Source organism: Coregonus lavaretus, assembly GCF_964263955.1.
Source record: "Coregonus lavaretus genome assembly, chromosome: 16".
Lineage (NCBI taxonomy): Eukaryota > Metazoa > Chordata > Actinopteri > Salmoniformes > Salmonidae > Coregonus > Coregonus lavaretus.
Genome location: NC_140003.1, coordinates 11,974,294 through 11,997,620, shown reverse-complemented (window position 1 = coordinate 11,997,620; position 23,327 = coordinate 11,974,294). Strand labels below are relative to the sequence as shown.

The 23,327-nt window shown below is 43.3% G+C and overlaps 1 protein-coding gene across 4 annotated transcripts in view; it reads left to right on the top strand.

Moving 5' to 3' along the window:
• The window catches only part of LOC311143301 (kalirin-like), a gene marked incomplete at its 5' end in the record, with an annotated part of 253,356 nt that overhangs the window by 67,108 nt on the left and 162,921 nt on the right, over positions 1-23,327 (top strand). For all 4 annotated transcript variants that reach the window (XM_084179130.1, XM_084179131.1, XM_084179129.1 and 1 more), the window contains one exon: positions 13,568-13,642. In XM_084179130.1, the coding sequence (XP_084035256.1) occupies positions 13,568-13,642 (75 nt within the window). The remainder of the gene's footprint in view (positions 1-13,567; positions 13,643-23,327) is intronic.

Genomic DNA, 23,327 nt, shown 5'->3' with positions numbered 1-23,327 from the left:
CAAACAATAACAAGGTAACTAATAATGTAGGCACGCTGTGTCCATAATAAGTGTAGGTTGGGAGCTTTTGTGAAGGAGCACAGTTAGAAAGATATGGCATATAGAAGCAAACCGGATGGACAACATGAAAATGATCAGAGAGGTTGAGAGTAGAAGAAGTTCAGGAGAAAGAACAAACAAAATGTAATTATTGTAAAATTGACTGTGTCCATAAAATGTAGATAGTGGGTATGGGCTGGAAGTAGAGGCCTAGGCGTTGTTGTTCACTAGTTCACTCCAAGTGGGGAAAGGGTGGCGGGGTTAGAAAGTAATAAAGGGGAATATACTGTATATATATATATTTTAAGGATATGTATGTGTATGTATGTATGTGGGTGTGTATGTGTGTATATGTATATGTGTATGTATGTGTGTATGTATATATATATATATGTATATATATATAAAAACATAGGGGATTGGAAGTGATGCAGACAATTACATTGATGGAAGTTACAATCTATCTGCAATATTAAACTGATCTACCCCCCCCCCCCCCCCCCCCCCACTGGTGTGATTACTACCTCTGAGGGTTTAGAGCTTGAGGTAGTCACCTCATGGGAGTATGGCTAGACGGTACACTGTCCTTCTCTCAGCACATATGCAAGCTGCAGGCTAAGGTTAAATCTAGACTTGGTTTCCTCTATTGTAATCGCTCCTCTTTCACCCCAGCTGCCAAATGAACCCTGATTCAGATCACCATCCTACGCATGCTAGATTACGGAGACGTAATTTATAGATAGGCAAGATGTTCTTTACCATTCGGCCATCAGATTTGCCACCAATGCTCCTTATAGGACACATCACTGCACTCTATACTCTGTAAACTGGTAATCTCTGTATACCCGACGCAAGACCAACTGGTTGATGCTTATTTATAAAACCCTCTTAGGCGTCACTCCCCCCTGTCTGAGAGACCTACTGCAGGCCTCATCCTCCACATACAACATCCGTTCTGCCAGTCACATTCTGTTAAAGGTCCCCAAAGCACACACATCCCTGTGTCGCTCCTCTTCACAGTTCGCTGCCGCTAGCGACTGGAACGAGCTGCAAAAAACACTCAAACTGGACAGTTTTATCTCCATCTCTTCATTCAGACTCAATCATGGACAGTTACTGACACTTGTGGTTACTTTGCGTGATGTATTGTTGTCTCTACCTTCTTGCCCTTTGTGCTGTTGTCTGTGCCCAACAATATTTGTACCATGTTTGTGCTGCTACCATGTTGTGCTGCTGCCATGTTGTGTTGCTACCGTGTTGTTGTCATGCTGTGTTGCTACCATGCTGTGTTGTCATGTGTTGCTGCCATGCTGTGTTGTTGTCTTAGGTCTCTCTTTATGTAGTGTTGTGGTGTCTCTCTTGTCGTGATGTGCGTTTTGTCCTACTTTTATTAATTTTTATCTCAGACCCCGTCCCCGCAGGAGGCCTTTTGCCTTTTGGTAGGCCGTCATTGTAAATAAGAATTTGTTTTTAACTGACTTGCCTAGTTCAATAAAGGTTAAATACATCTGTTGGTCACAGATACCTTAAGAAAATGGGCCTCACAATAGACCTCAGAAATTCGTCACGGCATCTCTGTGCATTCAAATTGTCATTGATAAAATGCAATTGTGTTCGTTGTCCGTAGCTTATGCCAGCCCATACCATAACCCCACCACCACCACGGGACACTCTGTTCACGCTCGCCCACACGACGCCATACATGCTTTCTGCCATCTGCCCGGTACAGTTGAAACCGGTATTCATCTGTGAAGAGCACACTTCTCCAGCGTACCAGTGGCCATTGAAGGTGAGCAGTAGCCCACTGAAGTCGGTTATGACGCCCACACGACGCCATACACGTGATCTGTAGTTGTGAGGCCAGTTGGACGTACTGCCAAATTCTCTAAAACGACGTTGGTAGAGACATTTAAATTCAACGGCAACAGCTCTGGTGGACATTCCTGCAGTCAGCATGCCAATTGCATGCTCCCTCAAAACTTGAGACATCTGTGGCATTGTGTTGTGTGACAAAACTGCACATTTTAGAGTGGCCTTTTATTGTCCCCAGCACAACTTTTGTAATGATCATGCTGTTTAATCAGCTTCTTGATATGCCACATCTGTCTGGTGGATGGATTATCTTGGCAAAAGAGAAATGCTCACTAACAGGGATGTAAACAAATTTGTGCACAAAATTTGAGAGAAATAAGCTTTTTGTTGGTATGGACAATTTCTGGGATCTTTTATTTCAGCTCATGAAACATGGGACCAACACTTTACATGTTGCGTTTATATTTTTGTTCAGTGTAATTGACGTTCGTTACAGTTCCTTTGTGTGCTTTGTCTAATTGACTTTTATGATGCCTGTACGCATCTTTCTTTCTACAAAAGGTTAATAGATACACTGTATGATATAAATAGCTAGCCATGCCAAACAGCGATTGTTAAAATGCAGGTGCTTGATCCTCCGCGGAGCAGCAGCGTTCTCAGGACAATAGAGCTCAGGCAGGGAAGCGTAACACTGTCTGTGTCCCAAATGGCACCCTATTCCCTTTATAGTGCACTGCTGTTGACCAGAGCTCAATAGGGTACCTATAGGGCTCTAGTCAAAAGTAGTGCACTATATAGGGAACAGGGTGCCATTTGCAACGTATCCACTGTGATTGTTCTGCTTGAATCTGCTCTACTCTGTTTATCAGACGTTGCCTATTTTACATCTCATTAAGGAGAACTAAGGGGAACTTATCAAGCAGCAGGTAAAGGGGGACTATTCCTCTGATCATGTGTTTCCGAGATGAATGTGATCTCCTGATACTCCTCTGCACCTCTGTCATTGACTGCTAGTTTGTCTTCATGAATTAGCAGCCCGATTTCCCCAAAGACCAGGTTGCATTTCGATTCCCATTATTGCATAATCGATCGTACATAAGCGTCCACTCTGACATTTTCTCTTGTTCCTTACTGTGGGAGACAATGCGCTCATCTGCATCCCAAATGGCACCCTATTCCCTATGTAGTGCACCCTATTCCCTACAGGCCCTGGTCAAAAATAGTGCACTACATAGGAAATAGGGTGCCATCAAGTAGTAATCCATATAGGGGTGGCTTATTCCAGCCCCAGATCCTGGGCCATTGCACACGTGTTACAGCGTGGTCTAGCATCCACCATTGATTGAGCTTGTTCAGAGCAGGGTTGAGTTCATTAGGCACCAAACAAAGAAAAAAAACTGATTGAAACATATTTCGTTGCAATACATTTTGCTACGGTGTGCCATAATGAAGACGACCCAGAAAAGGAGACCCATAGGGTTTTAGCATGTCTCCATCTCTTCAGGAACCACAGGAGAGGCAGGAAGGCCCTCCATCTATTAGGATCCTCCCCCGCAGAGCCATTATTCCTGCCTATGAAAAGCCCCCGCCATGTTTTTGTTGTATTGGAGCTCTTTGGGGAGGTTTGCAACACAAGTGAGGCTGGCCCTCTCTCCTCTCCTGTTCTCCGTTGTGTTGATCCGATTTATCCGATTCCCCTCCAACACTGTTGCTGAGATTCTGTAGCCTAGGGTAATATTGGGCCTCCTGGTGGGACATTGATCATTTCCTCATCCCCCCTTTCCTCTCTTTCCTCTCCTCTCTCACATCCAGCTCCATCCCCTGCTGCACTCCTCCTCTCCTCTCTGTTTATTCCTCTCCTGTCAGTTTTCCCTCCTCTTCTCTGCATAAATGAGGGGCGAAGACTCGTTGATGGATCGTTGACTTCCTCAAAGACGTGTGTCAAGGTCTCTGGCATGGCGACCAGCTGTCACAGTGGAGAGAGGGAGAGAGAAAGACAGAGCGAGAGAGAGAGAGCGAGAGAGAGAGAGAGAGAGAGAAGGGGGAGAGCAGATTATGTGGAGGAGGGGGAGGGAGATGGAGAAAGAAGGAGGGGGAGGGAGATGGAGAAAGAAGGAGGGGGAGGGAGATGGAGAAAGAAGGAGAGGGAGAGAGCTGGGGAAAGGGCAGCCAGGGCCAACACAGCTCTCTCTCTCCCTCTCCTCTCCCTCTCTCTGCCTCAGGGACTTTGCCGCCTGATTTCTATGAGATGTAATCATGCCTTTAATTTGTTATGACCCGTCATTTGCATGTATTTCTCCTCTGAGCCAGAATGTGTTTTCATACCAGATGCTTATCCCTCGCCGTCATTCAGCCTATGCCAGATAGCAAGCCCTCGCCTCCTTCGCCTCCCCTTCCCCTTCCCCTCCTTCTTTCTCCATCTCCCTCCCCCTCCTTCTTTCTCCATCTCCCTCCCCCTCCTTCTTTCTCCATCTCCCTCCCCCTCCTTCTTTCTCCATCTCCCTCCCCCTCCTTCTTTCTCCATCTCCCTCCCCCTCCTTCTCGCTGCCTCGTTCTTGAGTCCTTGCTCTTTCCAGGAAAATAAACACTGCCTGATAAAAGGGATTGTAGCATTTCACTGACATTGTTACGTTGTTTTGTAAGGCAAATGGGGTTCGTCAAAGGCGTTGATCTTGTCAGCATGTGCGTTAGTCTGGCTTTTAAAAGCACATTAGGATGTTGTAGTGAATTGATGATTAGCAGCATAGACCTGTGTTTTTTCTCTGTTTTTCCTCAGTCTGGATTGGCTTGGCAGCGTGTCAGTGTTTTGCCTCCTGGGGCTCTGAGGCTGGTGGTTAGGGGTTAGTGGCCTAGCTGGGTATTCCTCTGGGTTCTGGGTGGTGGGGTGAGAAGGTCTGGCAGGCTGGGCCCTGGTCTAGGCAGCCTGGGGTGAGATAGCCAGTGAAGGATTGGCAGCTGTGACATTGGCTTCTGTTCCAGGCTGGCTGGCTGGCTACAGATACAGCATAAATAGCATCCCTGATCAAATCCTTAGAGACTCTATGCTGGATGCATGTGCTCCAGCTCACGTGTCCTTGTTAGTGGAACATTTTGAAAAAGTAGTGCACTATATAGGGAATAGGGTGCCATTTGAGACACATACATACTGTTTTACAGTAATAGCAACAGAGCTGAACTGTCGAGGTGGCATGTACCACATACGCCATATTCGACCATGTTATGACAGTGATCGTTAACATACTGTAGAGGCCTATGCTTTGTACGGATTTCTCAACGTTTAGTTTGATTTTCTTGTCATATTTTCTTGTCCCTCTGGTAAAAACAAAAAACTTGCATAATTGTTTTAGGAATGTGAAATATTTGAGTAGCAAGAATAGATTTTCCCATGATCCTACTGTAGGGCTCTCATTAAGTTCAAGACCTGAATATTTTGCTTTGAGAAAGCACACATGCTGCTGCCAGAGCATGTCCAAATGACAATGATTTCTTACTTACCATCTAGAACTATACTACTCTTGGCTTTAAAAGTGATCTTGTTCGAAAGCCGCCCTTGGGATAATAATATCTGGTTTGGTCGTATGGTCACTTGTTCCAGTTTTTATGGTATTCATTTTTGAGCGAACCTTGACTCTCAGCCCGTATGACATGTAATGTCTGAAAGATTTACCTCTGAATGATATGCTGCAGACTGTAGAATAGAGTATTCAGAAATATTTGCTATCATTCACCCAACATATACACACATTATACGTTTTTTTAGAGCATCAGGCACATTTGAGAAATCAGGGGGCCTGCCCTGTCCCCTAATGTAGCGTTTGAAAACACTACAATTGAACAATGGTGATTTAGTGGGAATAAATGGGGATGTATTTAGGAGGTTTTTACTGTCTTCAACCCAATGTGTTCTGGGTAAAGGATTAGACACAGAGCCCTTTTGTGCTGCATCCAGGATCGAATGCAAACCAATTTGGTCTGGCAGCGCTCTATTCATTACCCAATCAGGGGTTCACGTCAGTGACTGGGTCGTGTTGTGGGCCGGGCCTGTGTCTGATCCGAGATCCCCTTAAACCCCCCTTTGTTTGGCAAGTCCATATTACATATAAAATCCTCACAGTGGTGTGTGATTGTGAGGAGGCTGGGGCTGGGTCTCTAACTCAATGCTTTATCTCAGAGGGAGGAGGCGGGGCTTGACCTGGTTTTCTTTGTGGATGCGTTGCTATGGGAAACCATCGTCTCAGCCAATGAGAGGGTGTTTCTGGAGGAGGGCAGATGAAACAAAGCAGCAGTGCAGCTAGACGACAAGGAGACAATGAGCCTGTCTGGCTCTGCTCAGACATACTGACTGAGGCTGAGTCCCAAATGGCACCCTATTCCCTATATAGTGCACTACCTTTAACCAGGGCCCATATGGAATAGGGTGCCATTAGGGACACAAACACGGTCTGTGCCCCCCTGTTCATTGTCTCAGTTGTCAGGCTAACACTGTGTTTGGTGTAGTAGTTTACTGCCGTAGTCAATTCAAACATAATTTGTACATTGTGGAGTTTTCGCAGTAAAGTGAACGGTGTGGAACAGCAATTATTGGAGTTGCCAGAGCATGTCAATCTGTTGATTTGTTATTGTAATTCATGAGTGTATTTTAATCAGCTTCAATTTTCAAAAATTTACCTCTTAACACCTGGCCCTCTCAATAGCTAGAAATATGGAATGACTGATACTCTAGGTTAGATTAGTAGTCAATGTACATGTACATGTATTTACTTTGGCTTTCCCTAGATGGACCCAAATGGAATTCCTCTTGCTTTTGCACAATTTTTACCTTCTCCCTTCTTTGTACTGGCCTCAGTAAAAATGTTCTGATAAAAATCATGTGCCTTGCCTTTATAATCAATGATAGAAAGTGAAAATTCTAACAAATTGAACAAAGAAGGCCTTTTTATCTCCTGATATGTTGTCTCTGATCATGGGTCATTATTATTCCCTGATCCAAAGATGTGTTGAAGTGATTCCATTGTAACATGATTACATGACATGTGATGTGTCCTAAATGGCACCCTATTCACTATATATTGCACTACTTTTGATAAGAGCCCTGGTCAAAACTAGTGCAATATATAGGGAATAGGGTACCATTTGGGACGTAGCCTAGGAATTTTTTACGTTTTGCCCATAATTCCATGCTATTCAGAAAATGATTGGACATTGTTACTCAGTACTCAGTGTCAATCAGATTAATTGCTTTGATGAATTTACATTTTCAAACAAACTACTATTCCATTGAAGCCAATTTGACATTAATTAAAAAGACAAACAGCTCGTTTTCATGTTAGTGACGATTGGCTCAAAGTGAATCATGTGCCAAATTATATTAGCCTAACTAAATTTGTCCAATAAGAAACTCTTGTTTTGTTGCAAACCGTTTTCTGTTGCAAAATGTTTTGCTACAGTGTGCACTAATGAATACACCCATTGTGTGTTTCTATGGCATCAGCTATACATCAATGTTGTCTGAATGAAAACAAGGATATGTTGTGTTTTGTAATGAGGTGTTGCAGGCCATCTATGCACAAACTGCATACTGATTGAATTGAGCTCTTGGTACAGTTGTAGTCTACAACCCAAATGCATAACCCTACATAGTCCACTACTTTTGATCAGAGCCCTATGGACCCTGATCAAAAGTAGTGCACTTTATATGGAATAGGGTGCCATTTGGGACTCATCCTTAGTCTGTGTGACCGATGAACCATTAAAGGAGTTATGCTGCTTTTTAAAGGTCTACCATCATTTCCTCTCCTCCTCCAGTCATATTGGTGTGTGCTTAAGGTAAATGTAGCCTAATTACTCACAAAGGGAATTGAGAAAGTGCCTAAACTCATCCACCCTGCGGAGGTGCTTTGACATTATATATTAAAGTGAGTGAGTCATCATTGCTGTCTGTCTCAGGCTCTGAGGAAGGCACTTACTCCCCACAATAAATTTAACATGCGTAGTTATGGAGGATAGGTTTTAGGTTTTAATGCAATCATTCATAGTGAAGGTCGTAAGCATAAAGAATGCCTTTAAAATGTATCAGAAACAGATTGGAGAGAAAAGGGGGCCTCTCGAGTGCACACATGGTAACAGACAGTAACCCCCCCCCACTCACTCTCTCTCTCTCTCCCCATCCCCCTCTCTCTCTCTACTTGTCCTGATGTCCTGTTGGTCCTTCTGCTCCCCAGCTGTCAGGCAACAGATAGCTCTCCTAATGATTTACTCCAAACTTCAAACGCAGACGGCTGATGTTTGTGACACTCCGGTGCACACTACCACATGTTTTGGTCTGCTTTCGAGAAGTAATGATGGTGGCATCTCGCCATTAGATGCGTCCTTATCAAGTAATGTCACTGCACACTTATTTCTAAGACTTTATAACCGAAAGCAATAATAATTAAACTACTTTATTTGACAAAGTGAAGTATTTGGGGCGGCAGGTAGCTTAGTGGTTAAGAGCGTTGTGCCAGTAACCGAAAGGTCGCTGGTTCTAATCCCCGAGCCGACTAGGTGAAAAATCTGTCGATGTGCCCTTGAGCAAGGCACTTAACCCTAATTGCTCCTATAAGTCGCTCTGGATAAGAGCATCTGCTAAATGACTAAAATGTATTTGAAAACATTTTTGTAATGATTTGGCCTTGAGTCCCAAATGGCACCATATTCCCTTCATAGAGCACTACAAAATGTAGGGAATACGGTGCCATTTGGGACACATTCCATAGTCATTCTGGTGAAGATGTAGTGTGTCATGGACAGGTTGTACCTGTGGAGTGCACTTCCTCTGTCTTCACTGTGCACCACAGGTCAGGATGAAGAATGCCTCTGGTGTTTTATGGTTATCCGGGTTAGAAGGTGAGGACAACAGGGAGAATCTGATATCCAGAGCTGGGTCCTCCTCCCTCCCTCCTCTCCTTCTCTCTCTGGATCCCAGGACAGAGAAGTATTTACAAGGCTCTGTGGGATTGGAGGGCTGTCTGCCTCCTCTGCCTGCCAGACTGCTTCACTCCACTGTCCATCCTGCCTGGTGCTCCAGCCCTCAGCCATCTGACAGCCCATGTCAGGAACAGGCAGTAAGACGTCAAGTCAACTCCATGGGAGGGGAGCTCTCTGAGAGGCAAACAGATTCATCCTGTATTCTTCTTTGCTTCCATCTACTCTGTACTGCTGAGATAGCACTCTACTCTGGATACTCTGGAATGTTCTTTGGAATGTGTGGTTGGTAAATCATGTTCTGTGAAGAGGCTGTGTCTCATAGCCACAGCAGGCGATGGTGGACATGTGCGCTTTGTTTTCTGAATCCTGCCACTTTTGGACACGGTGGACTCTAGCGGAGAGGGTTTCATAACACACCAGACGGTCGTCCAGCTGAACGAACTGAGAGTCCTGGAGGGAGGGAGGGAGGGAGAGAGGGAGGGAGGGAGGGAGGGAGGGAGAGAGAGAGAGAGAGAGAGAGAGAGAGAGAGAGAGAGAGAGAGAGAGAGAGAGAGAGAGAGAGAGAGAGAGAGAGAGAGAGAGAGAGAGAGAGAGAGAGAGAGAGAGAGAGATAGATCACATGGCTTTGTTGCTCAATGCTCAAACAATGTGGTGCCGTAGGGACAAGTCACCTTATCCAATAGAAATCAACAGGAAACGAGTACATACTTATTGATTTGGTATCTAGAAGTAATGACTCGTTGCTGGGCGGTTTTCTTGGTCATTGATGTTGCACATGCTATGCTCTGATTGGCTGCTCTATATTGGACTAGGCAAACCACCACATATTTTGGTCAGATTGTGCAGATATTGAGTTGGAATGTAGTGAGCTTTTTCAATTTTTGGTTGATTTTGATCTCACGGATAGTAAATCCGTAGCTCGGTCTAGGAATTTGAGATTGGCTACATTTCTCCAGCAACCCCATCCATCAGCTGTTTACCCAAAAAAGTGACGGGGTGACCGCTTTGTTGTTTATTGAATCCCATATTGCCCCTTTAACAATAGGAGAGTCGAGAGCATCATGTTGACTTTAGAAATATGACTTTGAAAATTATTCAAAGTCATGTCCCCCCCGTCCTTGACTTTTCCTAAATAAGTCTATGTAACACACTGCCATTGTTAGAATCTTAATATCACGAACAGAATTTGGGTTATAAGCAGTTTTAAGAGGTCATTTCCCCCCCCTGCCACTCATTCACCACCACTCATTCACTGGCAGTCAGCCTGCGCAGCTGATGATGGCCCATTGAAACTATATCTAAACTAATTTCACAAGTGGGGGAAGGGTTGTCAAAACTCCAAAACAGTTGACATGTCATTACATCAAGAGACATGCAAAACGGAACACACCGCCATGCAATCTCCATAGACAAAGTCAGTTGGTCAAATTCAGTCAGTTGGTCAAATTACTGCCCTGCTAGAGCTGCCACGGTCAACTGTAAGTGCTGTTATTGTGAAGTGGAAACGTCTAGGAGCAACAAAGGTTCAGCCGCGAAGTGGTAGGCCACACAAGCTCACAGAACGGGACTACCGAGTGCTGAAGCGCGTAGCACGTAAAAATCATCTGTCCTCGGTTGCAACACTCACTACCGAGTTCAAAACTGTCTCTGGAAGCAACGTCAGCACAAAAACTGTTAGTCGGGAGCTTCATGAAATGGGTTTCCATGGCCGAGCCAGCCCCGGTCAGCGGCTCCACTCCTGAGTCAGAGCAGTCCGCTCCACCGGTGCCTGATCCAGCTCCGGTCAGCAGCTCCACTCCGGAGCCTGAGCAGTCCGCTCCACCGGTGCCTGATCCAGCTCCGGTCAGCGGCTCCACTCCGGAGCCAGAGCAATCCGGTCCACTGGTGCCTGATCCAGCTCTGGTCAGCTGCTCCACTCCGGAGCCAGAGCAGTCCGCTCCACCGGTGCCTGATCCAGCTCCGGTCAGCTGCTCCACTCCGGAGTCAGAGCAGTCCGCTCCACCGGGGTCAAGTCCAGCTCCGGTCAGTGGCTCCACTCCGGAGCCAGAGCAGTCCGCTCCACCGGGGTCCAGTCCAGCTCCGATCAGCAGCTCTACTCCGGAGCCAGAGCAGTCCGCTCCACCGGTGCAAAGTCCAGCTCCGGTCAGCGGCTCCAGTCCGGAGCCTGAGCAGTCCACTCCACCGGTGCCCGGTCCTGCTCTGGTCAGCGGCTCCAGTCCAGACCATGACGTCAGCCCCTCTCCAGGTTCGGGGTCTCCCACACCAGGGTCCAGACAGGGCCTGGCGTATCATGGGAGGAAGGAGAGGGGAAGCAGCGCGCCGAGGTCCAGACCAGACCAGGGGCGCAACAGGGAGGCGGAGAGTAAGAGGTCGTCACGCCCGGAGCCGGATCTCTACCCTGTTATGTTTATGTTGTGCGGTCGGAGTCCGCACCTTTGGGGGGGGGGGGGGGGGGGTACTGTCACGCCCTAACTCAGGGGACGCTTATATGTTGAGTCAGGGTGTGAATGTTCTATGTTGTTGTATCTAGTATGTGTATTTCTATGTTGGCCGGTGTGGTTCCCAATCAGAGGCAGCTGTCGCTCGTTGTCTCTGATTGGGGACCATACTTAGGCAGCCTATTGGCACTGTCTAGTTGTGGGATCTTGTTCCGTGAAAGGTATGTTGTGTGTTCTACCTTGGACTTCACGTTTCGTTTCGGTTGTTGTTTTGTAGGTTGTTTATTCGTTGTCAATAAACATGTATGCATATCACGCTGCGCCTTGGTCTGACCCGTCCATAAACGAACGTGACAAGTCCATACAGAAATGGTTTGTCGAGATCGGTGTGGAAGAACTTGACTGGCCTGCGCAGAGCCCTGACCTCAACTCCATCGAACACCTTTGGAACGCCGACTGCAAGCCAGGCCTAATTGCCCAACATCAGTGCCCGACTTCACTAATGCTCTTGTGGCTGAATGTAAGCAAGTCTCCGCAGTAATGTTCCAACATCTAGTGGAAAGCCTTCCCAGAAGAGTGGAGGCTGTTACAGCAGCAAAGGGGGGACCAAGTTCATATTAATGCCCATGATTTTGCAATGAGATGTTCAACAAGCAGCTGTCTATATACTTTTGGTCATGTAGTGTATATGAACATTGAGTGCCCTCCGTAATTATTGGGAGAGTGACACATAATTGGGACAGTGCCACATGTTTTGTTGTTTTGGCACTGTAATCCAGCACATTGCATTTGAAATGATAGCATGACTATGAAGTTTAAGTTCAGACTGTCAGCTTTCATTTGAGGGTATTGTCATCCATATCGGGTGAACAGTTTAGAAATTACAGCACTTTTTGTACATAGTCCCCCCAGTTTAGAAATTACAGCACTTTTTGTACATAGTCCCCCCATTTTAGGTGACCAAAAGTATTTGGACAAATTCACTATGTGTATTAAAATAGTCAAAAGTTTAATATTTGGTCCCGTATTCCTAGCACAAAATGATATTTGATGCATTTGCTATTTGTTTTGGTTGTGTTTCAGATTATTTTGTGCCCAATAGAAATGAATGGTAAATAATGTATTGTGTCATTTTATAATAAGTTTCTAAACACTTCTACATTAATGTGGATGCTACCATGATTACAGATAGTCCTGAATGAATCGTGAATAATGATGAATGAGAAAGTTAAAGACGCACAAATATCATACCCCCAAGACATGCTAACCTCTCATTACAATAACAGGGGAGGTTAGCATTTTGGGGGGGGTACGATATTTGTTTGTCTGTAACTTTCTCAGTGCATTATTCAAGACCGGTTTTTAATTTGTACACATAGCCTACAGTTACATAAACTAATGAAAATACTATTGTGTTCTTTGAAACAAAGTGTCTTTCATATTCTGTTACCGAAGACATTCATAAACACAACCAAATGATCATTTTTGCGGTAGCATATATGAAATGTATTTATTAGACTGTTAGAATGTTGACGCCCAAAAGACTAGCATTAAGCACTTGAATAAGATGAGAAACGGCTGATGTTTGTAGACATCAACTCGAACACACTGGGGTGGTTCAGTGCTGTGTTTTCCATATCACGCTGTGGTGTAGTGTGGAGAATGCTCTTCATTGTGCTGCTGTTGCGTTATGATCAATGTCCTTGCCTCTCCCCCTGTGTTTTTGTGCGATCAAAAGAGGAAAGTGGCCAGGCACTGGTGTGAATACCAAGTCTGTATGCAGTCCAAATTCAATGAGAGGGAAAGAGCAGTAGAAACCTACGGTAATAGCTTTGTTATAGCCCTGAATGGTGCTCTGTGATTCGGAAACATTCTCTTGAATGCAAATGAACCTATTTTCGATGCTCATATACCATGCCGGACTTTAACGACGATATTACAGGTATGTGACTAAAGATAATGATAAAGAAGAAGCCGGGCCTACATATATAGTATAGAGTACTGTAACAGTATCTGTAATGCATTCTATTCATTCTCTTTTTTACCGTAATTTATTCCTGTTCCAATTACGTCATAGGCTTAGAAAACTTTGTGAAAACGTTGTGAAGAAAAAGTTCTCAGGGTCTGGGAAAAACATTGAGAAGAAGAGCGAGCTTGTTTTTGTGTTGTCATCATCAGACTGTAGTTATGTGTTCCTTTTATATCAGGAATGTACATCTCTTAATGAGATTACAGAGATGAAAGCTGATTATCTTCATTTTGTCCTGATTAGCTGAATCTTGTCCTGATCTGTCTCTCCTTCTCCTCTCAAGGGTCCTTCAGGAACGATGGGATTAAGGCGTCTGATGTCCTGCCTGTGCTGAAAGAGAAAGTGGCCTTTGTGTCAGGTGAGTGTGTGTCCGCGTCCCTTATTCCCTAGCCCTATCGGTCCTGTTCCAAAGTAGTGCACTACATAGGGAATAGGGTGCTTTCTGGATTGCAACCTGTGATGCTTCAGTTTGACTAATGACTATGGGAAATCATGAAGATGTTTTATTCTCTGGCCGGCAGTGTTCATGGCAGACCAATGCTGAGGAAAAGCATGAATAGTAGCACATGACAAGCATGTTGACATTTAACCATTGGCACAACAACAACTTTCATGTGCGGGAACATCCTGTAACACTATCATCTTCATCCAGGGGTGTATTCATTAGTGCACACATAGAAAAATGCAGCAGAAAGAGAGTTTCTTATTGAACAAGTTCAGGTAGGTCTCTCCCCGTTTTGCTTCTGTTTATTTACTAGGGAATCCTTTTGTCTATTTGATGCAATGAATTAGTATGGAGCAACAGCACAGAGTATGTGATTGGTCATTAGTTCAGACGCGTCATAACTTTGCTAATTCCTTACAGATCATAGTAGCTGTTCAAAGACATCACTCATTCTATGGAAGGGATACCTAGTCAGGTGCACACTCTGTATACGTCCCAATTGCACAACTGAATCCATTCAAATGTTGTTGTTTTTCCGCATTTAACCCAATCCTTCTGAATCAGAGAGGTGCGGGGTGTTGTTGGGGGTTAACTGCCTTGCTCAAGGGTGGAACGGCAGATTTTTACCACCTGGCTAACTCTGGGATTTGAACCAGCAACCTTTTGGTTACCGGCCCAACGCACTTAACCACTAGGCTACCTGCCGCCCCTGTGGTCACTTAAGGTAAAGAGCCTTAGTGCAGAGTTTGCCCTTGGGACATGAAGCATTTTACACAAAGCTTTGATGGTCTTTAGATTGCTTCACTTCTCGCTAACAGTCTCCTCCACACTCTGTATACATCCCAAATGGCACCCTATTCCCTATATAGTTCACTACTTTTGATCAGGGCCCATAGGCCTGTAGTGATCCGGCTGCCATTCGAGACACAGACTTTGGCTCATTCAGTTAGGTTATGGCGAACATGATATCCTGTTGTCATAGAATGCCTTACATTGAATCACAACCTCTACATGGAATGTTGGGTTTCGTTTCCAGTACTGTTGATGTAAGGCTGGGGACCCCTATTGTCTCTGGTCAAAAGTAGTGCACTATATAGGGAATAGGGTGCCATTTAGGACACACTGGATGTCAGTACAAGGACACGTTATCACATTCCCCTCCCCTAGACCTTATTGTAGCTTAGAGGATGATGTCATCCTGGTCATTTCTACTGTACAGGACATTCTCGTTACAGAGTTCAACATTACAGTGGCAGACCTGGGTTCAAATACTATTCAAAATCTTTCAAATACTTTTAGCGTTTGCTTTAGCCTGCCTGCATTGCCAGATGGATGGGTTTGCAGTTTTATAAGGATTCTATTGGCTCTATTGTGGCAGGCAAGTTCAATCAAGCACAGCAACATTTGAAATGATTTAAAATAGTGTTTAAACCCAGGTCTGGACAGTGGATATTAAAATATCCATGACCTTAATGCTCATTAATACAATGCTGCTGGCCAGAATCCCTCTTAGTTCAATGCAGCCAGCCAGTGTGACTAAAAACATATTTCTTTGCCTTTTGTTTCATCGTTTTTGAACAGGGTATACAGGTCAAATGCTGGCAAAGAAAGCTGGCGGGGAACAACTCTGTTGTAAAAACAAGTTAAACGGCATGTAAAATAGAGAGAATCTCATTTAGTCTAATATATTTAAGGCTGTTGTTAACTCAAGGCAGTCTTTGAGCTGTAGAGAATAGATATCTCGACTCCCCTCTTTCTCTCTCCCTCTCTTTCTCTCGCTCCCCACCTCTCTCTCTCTCATTCCCTCGGTCTCTCTTGTTCCCCCTCTCTTTCTCTTTCTTTCTCTCTCTCCCCCTCTTTCTCCCTCTCTCTCCCTCTCTCTCCCCCCTCTCTCCCTTAGGAGATGGAACTACTCTGGCATGAATCTCACTGAGGTTCTATTTCTAATACTAGTTTCAATGTCTCACTTATGGGATTCACTCTAGCAAATCACTAACTTGAAGAACCAATCACACAACGTCTGTTGGAGACAGACAGGTTAAGTGGCGATGGAGGTGAGCCCCTCCCCTCCTCTGGTCATTTTCACCTCTCTTCCTTGTGGAAGCGAGCACTAAAGCTCCTGAAGCTTTCCTCAGCACCACTAAACCGTTCCTACTGAACTGGCCTCAGGTAAACCGTGAGGTTGATGCTGCCGAACGTAGGACCTCAGCTCCTGTTGATAGTGTTGAGTACTGACCGAAAGGAAAGTTTTGCTTCTCAGTCTCCGGTGGTAGCTAGCATCACATTGCTAGCTATTGAGACTTGGTTACCCCAAGCCGCAAGGCTTTAGCTAACTTGGCTAGCTAGCTACAAAGGGCTAGCTCTCGCCGCAAGGCATAGCTAACCTGGGGTAACTCACCGCAAGGCCAGCTATGCCACACTAGCTTTTCTACCTGAAAAGGCAGAATTGCTAGCTCTCCTCTCTTCTTAGCTCAACTCATGTTCACCCGTGCCGTGTTGACTAGACTGAGCGCCCTAGCTTCACAGCTCGACGGTCGAGAGACGCGCTTTGTTCGTTTGAGAGACAAAGAAAGCATGCACTCTTCGATGACTTTACAGCGGAGGAAGGAGAAGGGGACCTCATCATCAATGATTTCGATGGCGAGGACATGACTGGCCTCTTCCCAGAGGAAGCCCAAGCCCCAGGCTCAAGGCCCTCTTCTGCCCTCAATGGAGCTTTGATACCCGATGACAGATTCTGGCTTATCTATGTCTGCAGACGGGCAGTGGCCAGACTCAATATCGAGTGCCCTGCACCCGTGGGGGGTGGCGGCGCCAAAAGGGATTGGTTTGATGGGAGGAGACTCCCTTCTCACACCGTCCCGGGAAAGCAACTTCTCCCAGCGGTCCCAGCTTGCGTGGCGGAAGCCAAGCTCAACTGGGACAAGCCCTTGTCCAGTAAAGACCAGGCACTTTACGAACATGGACATTAAGGACATGGAGGAGTTGGTCAAGCTCCCAGTAGTTGAGCCGTCACTGGCCTACCACCTTAACCCAGTGCAGCATCACAAGCCGTCATGCAGATCTCAACCTACGGGCCTCCAGAGGTGCCATTCAAGGCTGTGCGCGCTCCATGAGCCTTGCTGTGGTGGGGGGACGCCTTAAGGCAATAGTTCACTACGTGTCCTGGCCTGCATCCTCTCGGGTGGAGCACAGAGCACAAGGGCACAGAGCAAAAATACAAGAAAGGGGCAACTCGCCATAATGCCTCCAGAGGGCGCTCCAGCACCAATGAGTTGTGGGCAACTCGCTGCAAGAGGAGGGAACTGGTGCGCATGCGCAGTCCAGCCCTGGGTCTTGTCCACAGTCACAAAAGGGTACAGACTGCAGTTTGCTATGAAGCCATCCGTTTTCATTTGAGATTCATGCTTATGCTCAACATGCTGTCTCGCTCTATTCGTCGAGGCAACTGGTTCACTTCAGTCTACGCTTATTTTTACATAAGTATTCTTCCAGTGCACAGGAGGTTTCTCAGGTTTGCCTTTCAAGGCACAGCCTACGAATACCTTGCTGTCCTCTTCGGGCTAGCACTAGCTCCCCGAACATTCAGCAAGTCAGTGACTATCACATTGGATAGGCTATTATATTGGTTTATAATAGCAAGGGTTTACAGACCCTGGAGGGCCTGAGGGCTCATTCCACCAGAGGGATGGCTACCTCTTGCCCTGAGGGATGGCTACCTCTTGGGCACTGTTCAAAGGCATCTCTTTGCAAGAGATTTGCAATGCGGCATGTTGGGCCACCCCTCATACATTTATGAGGTTATACCGACTGGATGTCACTGCACCTTTGTTGGTTTCATACTGTCCTCAGTGTTGGAGCCTCTGAGGTGTGATGCTGTTGGGACTACCCTGGCTTCAGAGAGCATGTTTGCGATACGAGAGTTGGCCATATCCCATAACTGAGACATCAAAATGAGGCACAGTCTACGAATACCTCGCTGTCCCTTTCGGGCTAGTACTAGCACCCCGAATGTTCGGCAAGTGTGTGGAGGCGGCTCTAGCACCAAGAGTATCTACCAAGAGTATCTCTATATAGACGATTACCTGCTTTTCTCCCCAACACAAGAGCAAGCAGTACGAGACACGCCTTCCCTTCTCAACCAGAAAAATAGCTGTTTGGTACCCGCACAGAGAATAGATTACCTAGGCGTCAAGCTGGATTCTCTCTCTTATAGAGCTATACTATCAGACGGAGCAGAGCACACCTCCGCTCATTACGTGCGACTCATGTCCCGGGTGTACTGAATGTAGGAGCGGACTTGTTGTCCAGAGAGAATCCCCTTTATGGGGATTGGAGACTCCATCCCCAGGTGGTGAACCAGATCTGGGAGAGATATGGTCTAGCCACCGTAGATCCATTCGCATCGCACAAAGACACGCACTGTCCATTGTTCTTTGTGAAAGCACACCGCCCGGGCATACTTATTTTCCACCATAATTAGCAAATAAATTCATTAAAAATCCTACAATGTGATTTTATGGATTTTTTCTCTCTCATTTTGTCTGTCATAGTTGACGTGTACCTATGATGAAAATTACAGGCCTCTCTCATCTTTTTAAGTGGGAGAACTTGCACAATTGGTGGCTGACTAAATACTTTTTTTCCCCACTCTATGTATTCACCCCCTTTGCTATGAAGACCAATTACCTTCAGAAATCACATATTTAGTTAGATTGCACACAGGTGGACTTTATTTAAGTATCACATGATCGAGATGAAGTAGCGTGGAAAAAAGAATGGGGGGGGGAAATATACTTCTCCCATGGGCAAAGAAATTCAAAAGGGGTGATGATATTAATTAATAGTAATTTCGATCCGAATGTGCAAATTGTCCAAATAGATACGCAAGGTAGATGGATTATTTTAAATATGGTATTGGACCATAAACAGATATGGCTCATTAACCTTTACGGACCAAATAATGATGATCCACAATTCTTTGACAATATATATAATAAATTATCAAGCCTGCAAGCAACTCAAGACAATATTATTATGGTGGGGGATTATAATACTGTTTTAAATAGCTCAATGGACCGAAAAGGAAATCACACCACAAACAATCACCCACATGCTCTTAAGGAAATTGTGAATGTCATGGATACATTAGAACTAGTAGATATATGGAGGCTTAAATATGCTGATCTAGTGAGATATACATGGCGGAGACTGAATCAAGCTAGTCGTCTTGACTTCTTTCTTATCTCATTCTCGTTGGCACCAAAAGTAAAAAAAGTGTTGATAGGGGACAGAATGCGGTCGGACCATCATATAATAGGCATATACATTACTCTGACTGAATTTCCACGTGGGCGAGGATATTGGAAATTTAATCAAAGCCTATTGGATGATAATTTATTTATAATTAGAACAAAGGAATTTATAACTGACTTTTTCCAACATAACATAGGTACAGCGAATCCCCTTATTGTATGGGACACCTTTAAATGTGCCTTTAGAGGCCATGCAATTCAGTACTCATCTCGAAAACAAAAGCAATTTAGGTCAAAAGAGTTTATACTAAGAAAGGAAATAGAAAGTCTAACAGAACAGATAGATGGCAATAAAAACTGTAACATAGAGGCTCAGAATAAATTAGAGGAAAAACAAAAAGAAATGGAAAAACTTATTCAAGAAAGATCAAGTGTAATATATTATAAAAATAAAGCAAACTGGATGGAATATGGGGAAAAATGCACAAAATTCTTTTTTAATCTTCAACATAGGAATGCTACCAAAAAGAACTTAATGAAACTGGTTACAATTGACGGAGTCACCCATAATTCACCTAATGATATTTTGAAGGAAGAAACAAAGTACTTTAAGCATATGTTTTCTTTTCAGTCGCCTCCATCTCCTCTAACTGAAGCTAATTGTAGAGATTTTTTTTCTATTGATAATGTCAAATTAACAGCCACACAGAAAGACTCATGTGAAGGTGAAATTACAGAGGAGGAACTTCTGGATGCAATTAAAGACTTTAAGTCCGGGAAAACTCCAGGGTTGGATGGCATACCAATCGAGGTATACCAAACCTTTTTTGATATACTAAGAGGACCGTTATTAGCATGTTTTAACCACTCCTATGTAAATGGTAGATTATCTGACACTCAAGAAGAAGGTCTGATCTCATTATTACTGAAACAGGATACAAGTGGAAAATATAAAGATCCAGTCCATTTACAAAATTGGAGGCCCCTTACACTTCAGTGTTGTGATGCAAAAATCCTAGCAAAATGTATAGCGCATAGAATTAAAAAGGTATTGTCGGATATTATTCATTCTAATCAGACAGGTTTTTTACATGGAAGATACATTGGAGATAATATAAGGCAAGTATTGGAAACAATAGAACACTATGGAAAATATGGGAAACCAGGCCTGCTATTCATAGCAGACTTCGAAAAGGCATTTGATAAAGTTCGACTGGGATTTATATATAAATGCCTGGAGCATTTCAATTTTGGAGAATCTCTTATAAAATGGGTCAAAATCATGTATAGTAACCCTAGGTGTAAAATAGTAAATAATGGCTATTTCTCAGAAAGTTTTAAACTGTCAAGAGGAGTGAAACAAGGTTGTCCACTATCGGCATATCTATTTATTGTGGCCATCGAGATGTTAGCTATTAAAATCAGATCCAATAATAATATCAGAGGATTAGAAATACAGGGCTTAAAAACAAAGGTGTCATTGTACGCAGATGATTCATGTTTTCTTTTAGATCCACAACTAGAATCCCTCCACAGCCTCATAGAGGATCTAGATACATTTTTTAACCTCTCTGGATTAAAACCAAATTATGACAAATGTACTATATTACGTATTGGATCACTAAAAAATACAATTTTTACATTACCATGTAGTTTACCAATAAAATGGTCTGATGGTGATGTGGATATACTCGGAATACATATCCCAAAGGAAATAAATGATCTCACTTCAATAAATATTAATAGAAAGTTAGCAAAAATAGATAAGATCTTACTACCATGGAAAGGAAAATACCTGTCAATTTGTGGAAAAATCACCCTGATTAACTCTTTAGTATTATCCCAGTTTACCTATTTGCTTATGGTCTTGCCTACGCCTAGCAAACAGTTTTTTTAATTATATGAGAAAAAAATATTCAATTTTATTTGGAACGACAAGCCAGACAAAATTCAAAGAGCATATTTATATAATGAATATGAATTCGGAGGACAGAAATTATTAAATATTAAAGCATTAGACCTATCACTAAAATCTTCAGTCATCCAAAAGTTATACTTAAATCCGAACTGGTTCTCAAGCAAATTAGTAAGATTGTCTCACCCACTGTTCAAGAAAGGCCTTTTTCCCTTTATTCAGATTACAACCTCTCACTTTCAGTTATTTGAAAAGGAAATAATCTCCCAAATGTCACTATTTCTAAAACAAGCCATAGAAAGTTGGTTGCAATTTCAATTTAATCCTCCAGAAACGACAGAACAAATAATGCAACAAATATTGTGTTTAAATTCAAATATACTAATTGACAAAAAAACTTTATTTTTTGACAGAATGTTTAAAAAAGGTATAATCTTCGTAAATGATATCATTGGTAGGACTGGTGGAGTTATGTCGCACATGCAGCTAACAAAAACATATGGAAATGTCTGCTCTACCCAAAATTACAACCAAATAATTGCAGCCTTACCGCAAAAGTGGAAGAGGAAAGTTGAAGGGGGAGAAAGTAAGGAACTTGTCTGTCGGCCTTGCATTAAAGAACATAATTGGTTAAGGAAAACTGTGATAAATAAAAAAGTATATCAGTTTCACTTAAGGACCAAAGGATTGACAGCCGTCCCATATAGATTGCAAAATAGTTGGGAAGAGATCTTTGACGTACCGATCCCATGGCATAGTGTTTATGAACTGACACGCAAAACGACACCGGATTCAAAAATTAGAATCTTTCAATTTAAATTATTATATAAAATTCTTGCTACCAATAGAATGTTATTTATATGGGGGATACAATCTTCCCAGCTCTGCAGATTTTGCTGTGAAGAGATAGAATCATTAGATCATTTGTTTTGGTTCTGTCCATTTGTAGCTTGTTTTTGGACACAGGTCCAGGAATGGCTAAAGGATTGCAATATTTACCTGGAACTAACCTTGCAGATAGCATTACTGGGTGATCTGAAAAGTCATAGTCAATCAATCAATAATATAATAATACTTTTAGCAAAAATGTTTATTTTTAATTCACAATCTGTAGAAGCAATGAGAATAGAAAGGTTCAGAACTTTTGTAAAACATCACAGTACGGTTGAAATATATATGGCAAATAGAAATCCTATATGGATGGTGTTAAGAGATAGATGGGAGGTATTGAATAGAGTTGAAGGATGGGACTAATAACAAATAACAACAAATAATAACAAAGATAGCTAATAATGTAAGCATACTGTGTCCATAATAAGTATATAGGTTGTATGTTGGGAGCTTTTGGGAAAGAGCACAGTTAGAAAGATATGGCATTTAGAAGCAAACCGGATGGACATCATGAAAATGATCGGAGAGGTTGAGAGTAGAAGAAGTTGAGGAGCAAAAAAATAAATAAATATATATATATATATATATATATATATATATATATATATATATATATATATATATATATATATATAGAATTATTGTAAAATTAACTCTGTCCATAAGGTGTAGATAGTAAGTATAGACCGGAAGTAGAGGCCTGGGCGTTGTTGTTCACTAATTTACTCCAAGTAGGGAAAGGATGGTGGGGTTGAAAAGTAATAAAGGGGAATATATATATAAAAAATAAAAATAAACATGGGGGATTGGAAGTGATGCAGACAATTACATTGATAGAAGATACAATCTATCTGCAATATTAAGCTGATCCATTCCCCCTAAATAAAATAAAAATAAAAAATAGAATAAATAATAAAAAATATTATAAAAAAATAAAATAAAAAAATAATAAAGGTATCACATGATCTGTCACATGATCTCAGTATATATACACCTGTTCTGAAAGTCCCCAGAGTCTGCAACACCACTAAGCAAGGGGCACCACCAAGCAAGTGGCACCATGAAGACCAAAGAGCTCTCCAAACAGGTCAGGGACAAAGTTGTGGAGAAGTACAGATCAGGGTTGGGTTATAAAAAATATATACGACACTTTGAACGTCCCACGGAGCACCATTAAATCTATTATTAAAACATGGAAAGAATATGGCACCACAACAAACCTGCCAAGAGAGGGCCGCCCACCAAAACTCATGGACCAAGCAAGGAGGGCATTAATCAGAGAGGCAACAAAGAGACCAAAGATAACCCTGAAGGAGCTGCAAAGCTCCACAGCGGAGATTGGAGTATCTGTTCATAGGACCACTTTAAGCCGCACACTCCACAGAGCTGGGCTTTACGGAAGAGTGGCCAGAAAAAAGCCATTGCTTAAATAAAAAAATAAGCAAACACGTTTGGTGTTTGCCAAAAAGGCATGTGGGAGACTCCCCAAACATATGGAAGAAGGTACTCTGGTCAGATGAGACTAAAATTGAGCTTT